The sequence below is a fragment of the Saccostrea cucullata genome, unplaced genomic scaffold (genome assembly GCF_032062105.1).
Source record: "Saccostrea cucullata isolate Sc308-1 unplaced genomic scaffold, CSIRO_AGI_Scuc_v1 ctg2116, whole genome shotgun sequence".
Taxonomy (NCBI): domain Eukaryota; kingdom Metazoa; phylum Mollusca; class Bivalvia; order Ostreida; family Ostreidae; genus Saccostrea; species Saccostrea cuccullata.
In genome coordinates, this window is record NW_026940728.1 from 6,371 (window position 1) to 16,735 (window position 10,365).

The 10,365-nt window shown below is 34.2% G+C and overlaps 1 protein-coding gene across 1 annotated transcript; it reads left to right on the top strand.

The window, feature by feature from the left end:
• The first annotated feature begins 7,856 nt into the window (after positions 1-7,856).
• Positions 7,857-8,843, top strand: LOC134256048 (integrase/recombinase xerD homolog). Its single transcript, XM_062738638.1, has one exon. The coding sequence runs from the start codon at positions 7,857-7,859 to the stop codon at positions 8,841-8,843; it is 987 nt and encodes a 328-aa protein (XP_062594622.1).
• The last annotated feature ends 1,522 nt before the right edge of the window (positions 8,844-10,365 follow it).

Sequence of the window (10,365 nt, forward strand, 5' to 3'; positions counted from 1 at the left end):
CATTAATCGATATCTTAACAAGATGCCCATGGGCCTTATAGGTCACCTGAGCATTATGCAACAACTCTTCAACCACTGGAGACATTCACAACTTGGAAAGAGGCGCCAAGTGCTCATCATAACTATACACTTAGCATGCTTACATGTAGTTCAGTTACCTTATACCTATATGGGTGAAACACAATATAGGGCGCATTAAGAATACCACATTGTTATACATGATTTTAAGAAACGTTATTTTCTTTTCATGCAATCTATCATAATTCATTTATAGGAATACTTATAAAGGACTTGGATGCAAAATTTTGTTGATCTAGCCTTAACAGAATTTAAGTTAAGGCAAAAATGTACCCCCAAAATGACTTTTTTTTCAGCGTTATGCAGTTGCACTTTGAAATTACAGCATTTTTCAATTGAAATAATTGTTAAATATCAAAGATTTTCATGCCAATGATCATTATCAGACTTTAGGATTTTTTTTTTTACAAATTATTTTGCTGCTTGAATTTTTAGGATTGAATACCAACTTTTGAAGATATGAAAGAAAAAGTAATAGGGGTGCAATGTTATACATTTTCACATAATTTTACCCCTCTCATTATGCCAAATGAAAATAATATCCATATCATTTATTTTTACAGATTTCTGTCTAAAATCACAGTATTAATGCTCTGTTACTTATAGAAAAAAGTTTGGTTATGTAACCATTGTAATGAAATTTCATCATGGAAACTTAAGATTTTACAAAAAACTGTAGTGTCCGTAACCACTTAAATTCTGTGAAATTGGAAGGCTCTATAAATATCTTAACTAGTTTCTTTGATAGGCATTTCATATAGATGCTGATATGTGTTGTAATTTTCCTGATCATCACCACTGTTTCTCTGATATCATCACAAATGTGGTTACGGACACTACAAAATCCTGTAGTGTCCGTAACCTGTACGTGAGGCTCTTTGAAACAGGCTGTGATAAAACACTAATTCTAGTATATTCACATAGGTCAGATGTTTATTTAACAAGTTAATCAATGTTGCTTATTTTTCTCCCTCAATTTGATACTGCAACTAATTTGGGAAACCCTGATTGCACCATTTCCATATACAAGTTCCTAGATGTTACATCACCTTGATATTGGCAGATGCCATTGACATCCTAGGATTGAAGTCAAATAGCATGTCATTATTTTTCCATTGTTTAAGTCAACTGGTGTTAAATTCAACAAAATCTTGTTGGAATTCCTCTATTTAAGGTTAAGTTTCATCCTGTTTTAAAGAACTTGTAGAGTTTGTAGTGTCTGTAACCACCATGTTGAAAATGAAATCTTTATTTTTTTCCCCACGAAATTTACAGATAAATTTTTGAAGCAGTGTATTACTGAATTTAAAAATAAAAAGGTGTTCATTAGCTGGCTTTCTTTTAGATCATGTGATTTTTTTTTTTTACTGCAAGTACTAAAATAATGACTGGACACCCACATTGACATAAAAATACTCAAAAATTGTTATCATGAGTTACATAGCCCACATTTCTTGATATATATTCCTTCAATTGTTGCTTATTAGGTCATATCTTAAAATGTGTTCAATGCAAGTAAATTTTCATTCAAAGTAAATCAGTTGGGAAGTAATCAGGTTACGTGCACTACAAAAAATTTCAAAACGGAAAACAACGAAAATTACACCAATTTCAGATAAAGTATTATATATTTTAAAAGTGTTTGAAGAAAAATATCATGCTTCACAGAAAAAAAAAATAAATTAAAGAAATATTAGTGAGCTTTATTCTTTAAGGTTTGACTTTTCTGCTTTAACATTACACCTGTTTAAAGTTACAAGTGTATATATGTGTACATATTTATTCAAGGTATATTGGTTATCGTATGCTTTTATCAGATGGAGTTGAGATCTGAAGAATAAAAAAAAAATCAGGAGAAACTGAATCGAGAAATAAAATGCTGAAAAAAGTATAGAAAATGGGCTGAGAAACAAAAACATCCTCAAGCCTGTGAAAAATTAAAGTACTGTGTAGTGTCCGTAACCCTTAAATCTGGTTGATTAACTTTGTTGATCAGTGTACCTAGGCCTGTATTCTAAATAGTTTTCATAAAACGTTAATGAATTAGAGAACTTTTCTTCTGCGCTTCATTTATATAGTTATGTTAAAAAAAGAAAGTTTCAGGATTTCCTAAACTGGATTTTTTTCCTTATTGGCATTAGTTCTGCAAGTAAATTGTTTTTACGTGAAACAATATCTTATTTTTATGTACTTTGTATTCAAAAATCATTTAAATCTTATTTCTAATAGTTAAGACGTTTATGTTTCTTTTAACCATAAATCAAAAGCCAATTATAAATATTTGGGTTTTGTAGTGTCCGTAACTTAATGAAACAATCAAATTATTTTAGAAAACTTATAAAAATGAAGTTTCCTATTTTAATGAAGTATTTTTGTTTCAACAGACATTAAAAATGTTATGTATAAATAGTTCTTCCTTTATTTAAATTGGTTTTAAAGAGTCTACATAAATTGAAATACATCCATTTTAAACAATAAGAGGCCCACGGGCCTTATAGGTTACCTGAGTATTGTGTAACATTTTTCAAACAATTAACTTCGGTTCGTGTTTTAAACCAGAGACCCCGAAATTCACAATTCACAATTTTGAAAGAGGCACCATTGCTTTTCATAATTATAAACTTGGCATGCTTACTCTATTTACTTAATACCCAGAGGTAGATCAAAATAACAAAGAGAAAATGCACTTCCACTTTATAACCAGTTTTGCACCTCACCCCAAAGGAACCACTGGCCCTGGGGCCACAATTTCAAAATGCCAGGCAGTGGCGGATCCAGAAGTTCATGTGGGGGGGGGTTTTCAGGCCCAAAGGGGGGGGGGGGGCATGGGAGGGAGTGTCCCCCTCCCATAGGTTTTAAATGGTTCTAAAAGGTGCATTTTCCAGCATTTTGGGGGTACTTTTTGTAGCTTTTTTAAAGACCGATCATTACAAATTTTTAATAAAATGTTTTCAATTTGATTTAAATTTAACACAAGACTTTAGACTTTGCTTTAAAAAAATGTTAAATCTGACAATTTTAGGAATGCAAGTAGTTGACTTCAAGTTGTCTTAGTTTACGTTAAAAGCACCTACAATTAATTTAGTCCTATGTCAAGCTGACTTCCAAGATACAACTAATGTACCAAATTTTCAAACACTAAAAAAATTAAAAATTGAATTCTTTTCAGAATCCCTAACTTGTGCTTTTCGACTTACTTGAGTATATACTGTCAATATGATTTGGAATATAAACATACGTGTACAATTAATGAAATTTCAAACTGCCTGAACTGAAGAAAAAATTTACATAAACTGGAGAATCTGTCGAAACTAGAGGGGTTTGCTAAGCCAACCTGGTTTTGTAAAAAAAATTATATTACTTTAATTTTAAAACGGTAAAAAAAACCTGAATAATAGTTTATTCATAGTTTAAAAAACATGCATTTGATCAGCAAAAGAATATTACTGAGCAGCACCGTAACTTTGCAGTTTTCTGTTGTTGGTACCTGATTACATTGTACTGTGACCTGGTGACTTCACTAGATGCACGGACTACCCGATCTCTGAGGCACTCTCTCTGTTGATTACCTGTTTATTGAGTGCGTTCAAGCGGAAAGAGATTTCCTGTTACGTAGTGGATGTATATTTCACAGTTGTACAAACAAAGGGTTTATGTTTTTAGAGTCTTATCAATGCAACAAAATGATAAAATGACACTTGTAAAAAAAAAAAAAAAAAAAAATGAGCGGGGGGGGGGGTGTCTTCCCGAACCCCCCCCATCCCCCCTGAATCCGCCCTTGCCAGGGGGCATAAAAAAATAACCATTTTGCTAGATGCGCCTTTCTTCATCATAAATATATATACTTGGATCATTGGCATAAAACCCAGGAGCAAAGGAAATGATTTTCAAAGAATTAATGCATTTTCAATAATCAATAGAGCCCTGCCCTAACACCAGAACCCCTGACCCTGGGGCCATAAAATTCACAATTTTGGAAAAGGCACTCTTGCTCATCATAACTATGTACTCAGTTCGTTTATTTAATACCCAGAAGCAGAGAAGATTTTCAAAGAAATAATGCATTTTCACTAAATAATCTATTGATATAGCCCCTCCACAGCACTAGAACCCCTGACCCTGGGGCCATAAAATTCAAAATTTTGGAAGAGGCACGCTTGATCATCATAACTTTGTGCTTATTTAGTTTACTTAAAACCCAGAAGCAGAGAAGCAGATTTTCAAAGAATAAATGCATTTGCACTATATAATCAATAGAGCCCCGCCCTAACACCAGATCCCCTGACCCTGGGGCCATAAAATTCACAATTTTGAAAGAGGCACTCTTGCTCATCATAACTATGTGCTTAGTTAGTTTATTTAATACCCAGGAGCAGAGAAGATTTTTAAAGAAATAATGCATTTTCACTATATAATCTATATAGCACCGCCCTATTACTAGAACCTCTGACCCCGGGGCCATGAATTTCACAATTTTGGTAGAGGACTCAATGCTCATTACATTCATGCCAACAGTTTGCCTGTTTGATGTCCAGGAGTAAAGAAGAAAATTTTTACAGATTGCAATAATCTTAGTGGTTTTGGCCCCACCCCTTAGGCCCCAGGGGGGGGGGCAAAAAATTCACAATTTATGTTCCCCTTCACCCATAGATGCTGTATGTATACCAAATTTGGTTGAAATTGGTTTAGTGGTTTCAGAGAAGAAGCTGAAAATGTTTTATTATTATTGTCGTTATGGGTATTTCCTGTGTGAACAGAGTGGTGGATCTGTGTGGTTTTTATGTCACGTGACATGGTCATATAAATAGCAGGTGCGTGCTTTAAAAGTTATTCTACCGCTCGTACAGAACGTTGTAAGGAATGGAAACCAGTACAGCGAGTTCAGATGTGCACTATTCTGAAGAAGTTTTATTGGGCGAGTCTAGTACTAGTGAACAATTGTCTAACGAGGATGCAGTATCTTTATTTAATAGTTCATTGAGAAAAGCTTTGCAACAGCAGAATGAGGTCATTGTGAGTTCCATTGTGAAGCAAATTAACAGTAAACCTAATAATCCCGCCACGAATACCGGGCACGAGGATAGCGCACGGGAGGATACTAAACATAACTCATTCGATTTCAAACACGAGGGACATCGCATTCAGCATACCTTTAATACAGAGAGAATAGAGAAGTTGATTGAAACAAAAAAACTTTATAGAGAAGAAAGATTTGGAGAATGCGGCACTGACAATTGAAAAAGAAATCGCCGAGTTGCGACAACGAAACAAGATTCTAAAAATAGCAGACAGGCACGGGTGGGATACTGTCAACGAATATTTAGACGATCCATTAGCAGACAACAATGACGACGCTGTTAAGTTACGGGGCGCTGTTAGCCGTGCTGTTCGTAAGCGTAATTACAGAGGGAAGCCATATACATATCCCATGCAAAACCGTAGACAGAATGCATTTGCTGCCAACGACTTTTTTCGCACTTTCGGCCAAACGTTTGCAACAGGGGCGTACAAGCAATTCGAAAAGCCAATCGAATACGGCGAAGGTCAACAGACCTTTGAACGGAAGTGCTTTTTCTGCAGACAGGTAGGACATTACGTCAGGGACTGCCCATTTGCCAGAGGACAACAAGTTCCAGTGTCAGCTTCCACGGTCGCATCGGCCTCTAGCAACAACGCCAACAAACAGTAGTAGAGAACAAGTTGAGTATAGCGAAAATGAAGGCTGTATGAGTGATTCTTATGAATATGAGTTAAACACGTGTTCGAAGATTTCAGTAAAGTTTCGGTTAAAAAATTGTTTACAATTTTGGAAGAGTGAATTGTCTTCAAACATTTTTGTCCAAAATACTATTCAGTTTGGTTATGTAATTCCATTTATTCAATTGCCGCCTAAGGTCGTTTTAAAAAATAATAAGTCGGCTCATATTCACAGTGATTTTGTTTGTACAGCCATCAATGATCTTTTAAATTCTGGTTGTATTCACGAAATATCTGAAGAAAAAATACATGTCGTTAATCCACTTACTGTTTCAGTGAACAGCACAGGTAAGAAAAGGTTGGTGTTAGATCTTCGACATGTAAATCAATTTGTAGAAAAACGAAAGGTGAAGTTTGAAGGGGTGAGTGAGGCTTTACAATATGCAAAACAGGGAATGCACATGATTAAGTTTGATTTAAAATCAGGTTATCACCATATTGATATACATCCAGATTTTCACAAATATTTAGGTTTTTTCTTGGAAATATGGTGACAAATTCAGATTTTTCGAATTTAATGTGTTACCTTTTGTTTTATCTTCAGCAGGGCATGTTTTCACAAAAGTAGTGAGAGTTTTAGTGAAATATTGGAGATCATGTGGTATACCTGTGGTAGTATACTTGGACGATGGTTGGGTTTGTGATACGTACGAGAAGTGCAAGTCTGCATCAGACATAATACAAGACACGTTACAGAGATCAGGTTTTGTCATAAATACTGAGAAGTCAGTACTTGAGCCTACTCAGAGTATAGTGTGGTTAGGGTTTTTGTGGAATTTGAAAAGCGGGACGCTAGAAGTTCCTTTGGAAAAAATTAGTAATATTAAATCTTTATTAAAAGAACTTTTAGAGAATAAAAACAATATTTCGGCGAGAAAATTATCTTCTGTTGTGGGAAAAATTATCGCATTAAAACCATCTTTGGGAAATATATGTCAGTTAATGACTAGACGTCTCAGTATTACAATTTGCTCTAAAACTGGCTGGGATGAAATTTTGTATGTAGACAATGGGAATATTCAAGAGTTGGAGTTTTGGCATTACAATATCAGTAAGCTCCCTTGCAAACATTTTACATGTATTGATAAGACACCAGAGAAAATTATTTTTTCAGATGCAAGTTCTCATGCAGGCGCAGGGTTTACATGTGAAAGGAATAAGAAAATAGTTCATTACATGTGGGATCAGTGTGAAAAAAGTAAAAGTTCAACTTGGAGAGAATTAAAGTCAGTGCAAATAATCTTAACAAGTCTGGCAGATGTGTTGAGTGGAAGGTTTGTGAAAATATTTACAGATAATCAAAATGTCGTGCGCATCGCATGTAAAGGTAGTATGGTTGACGAGCTGCATCAGCTGGCATTAAGTATATTTGGTGTCTGTGTGCAATACAGTATTTTACTTGAAGTACAGTGGATACCAAGAGAATTCAACATGGATGCAGATAGTTACAGTCGCATATTTGACAGTGATGATTGGAGTGTGTTTGAACACATTTTCCGATATTTTGATAGAATATGGGGTCCTTTTACAATTGATCTTTTTGCAAATTGTAAGAATAACAAAGTTAAAAGGTTTTATTCGAAATATTGGAATCCAGGCACTACAGGAGTTGACGCTTTCGCTTATGATTGGTCAGGTGAAAATTGTTGGATAGTACCTCCTCCTTTTCTTATGGGCAAAGTGATCAAACATTTGCGTTTGTGTAATGCATATGGAACTTTAATCATTCCTAAATGGTTGTCTGCTTTATTTTGGCCAATGATATGGGATAAAAGTACAACATCTTACAAATCTTATATAAAAGAATATGTTGAATATAAAAACTCAAGAAAATTTTTTATGTCAGGATCAGACAAGTCGAGTATATTTGCTCAAGATATGTTTTTGAGCAACGTTTTGGTTGTTAGAATTGATTTCAGAAAAATATAATAATAGCAGTTTAAATATGTAAATGAGTGTGTTGTTATATTTTTGCTGTTTATTCACAGATTTTTAATGATACTTGGGCGGAAATTAAAGACATGTCAACGAAAGAGCAGTTTAAATCGGCAGATTCCTCAATATTCCACATCATGAAAAGTGCAAAAAGTAAAAACACAGTCAAGCAGTATGAAACGTATTTCAAGAAATTTACGCAGTGGTGTATTTCCAAAGATGTCGCAAGTTTTCCCGCAAAATCTAGTGTGATTGCCATTTTCTTAAGTGGATTAATTCAACAAGGAGTTTCTGAAGCAGTTCTGTGTTCATTTTTCTATAGTATAAAGTGGTATCATGATCTTCATTGTGCGTTTTCTAATCCCTGTGACGACAGTGTTATTCATAGTTTAATGGAGGGGGGGAAACGAATTTTATCAAAGCCCATAAAGAAGAAGGAACCAATTTCGCCAGATGTGTTAGAGAAGATTATAAATGTATATGGGGAACGGGAGCAAAATTGTGATTTACGAAGTGTGAGAACAGTGGCTATGTTGTTGTTGAGTTTCGCAGGGTTTTTGCGATTTAGTGAATTATCTAATATTAAAGTGAAAAATATAATTTTCAAGAATTTATACATGAATGTTTGCATCGAATCCAGCAAAACTGACGTTTACAGGCGTGGTAACGAAGTGACATTGGCAGAGGCAGGATGGAAGCTGTGTCCTGTATCTTGGATTAAGCATTATTTAAATTTAGCTGAAATTCAGGATAAACCAGAGGAATATGTATTCAGAGCAATTAGATTTTACAAGTCATGTGGAAAATATATGTTGTGCAGTATTAACAAGCCGATTTCATATACAAGAGCCCGAGAGTTATTGTTAGAAGCTTTGGAAAAAGTGGGAATAGATTCAAAAGGTTTTGGTTTGCACAGTCTGCGAAGTGGAGGGGCAACAACTGCAGCCGAGAAAAATGTGTCGGAGCGTCTGATCAAAATACATGGACGTTGGAAATCTGACTATTCCAGAGACAATTATATTAAGGATTGTATAGATAACAAATTGAAAGTGTCTAATAGTCTTTTCGTGTAAATATAATTATTATTATTGTCGTTATGGGTATTTCCTGTGTGAACAGAGTGGTGGATCTGTGTGGTTTTTATGTCACGTGACATTGTCATATAAATAGCAGGTGGGTGCTTTAAAAGTTATTCTACCGCTCGTACAGAACGTTGTAAGGAATGGAAACCAGTAAATTAGGCACACACACACACATATATGTATGTATATATCAATATTATTTAATGATTAAAAATAATGGGTGTTGAAATAAATACAAATGTGTTAAATTTGTAATAAACGTTCTGACGAGCAGCATTCCATACATATGAGTTGATTATTCTTTCAATACAGAATAAAGAGTATAATTAATTTATATTCGGACGAACGAAGTGAGGGAGAATATAACAAATGTTAACACACGACGGACGACGACAGACGAAAGCCGATAGCAATAGGTCACCTGAGTTACTCAGGTGACCTAAAAGTGTATTAAGTAAGAACTGTTTTCATGCCACCTTTTCTTGTCCAACTTTTGTCCATATTATGTATTTCTGTATGTTGTTTGTTTGTGAGCAGTTGAAAAAAATGTTTATAAAGAGTTTTCAATATTCATTTCACAATAAACAACACTTTTAGTGTCCGTAACCTGTTCAAATGGGGTTATTATCACCTTGTAAAAAAAAAAAACAAAGTTCTAATGTGAATTTCACAAAACAGTTTATGTTCCAGATCCTAGAGATACTCTACTTTTTAGAAAAAATATTTTTGGGGCAAAATAAATACATTAATTTTTTTACACCAAAGTGCAACCTTACTGTTCCCAGTATTGTATTTCACCCAATAGGCAGAGTAGGGGAAGAACAAAAAAATTCATCTCAACTAATCATTAATATTCAGCATTCTGCCACGATTATTGCCAAGATCAAAGAAAAGCCGCGGACATTATTCTCCAATAAATCACGAAATTCATCAAAAAATTATCAGATCAGAAACACGTATCAAACCTAAACAATTCAAATGCATGTTTGGCTGTAGCATGAAATACTTGTTTACACCACATCGATGTGTCGTCTTTTGCAGCATAAACACTGTAAATTGCATAATGAACATGATTTTGTTATTGTATATTCATTAAAACTAATCAATACATATAACGAACAAATTTGTAATCTAAAAGAGCTATTTTTAATGCAACGAAAGCTCAAATCGTCTGTATTCCATACACAGGTAAGCAAACAAATTTTTCCTCTGGTGTTAAATGAAACAGCGTAATCGAGACATGGTGACCTAATTCGTTTCTCTATAGAGGAAACGATCAGCCGTATTTAAGCGATTTTAGTAGAAATGGTAGAATAGAAATAACTTCCTAAATAAAGTCCTTGTTGTCGTGTATGGTTGGCCGTTCTACTCACAATTATTTATTTTTACTCCACTAAAATTATTTTTACTGCAGTAAAAATAAAACACTGGCCAATGCTACTCACAATTAAATATTTTTACTCCAGTAAAAATATTTTTACTCCAGTAAAATTATTTTTACTCCAGTAAAATT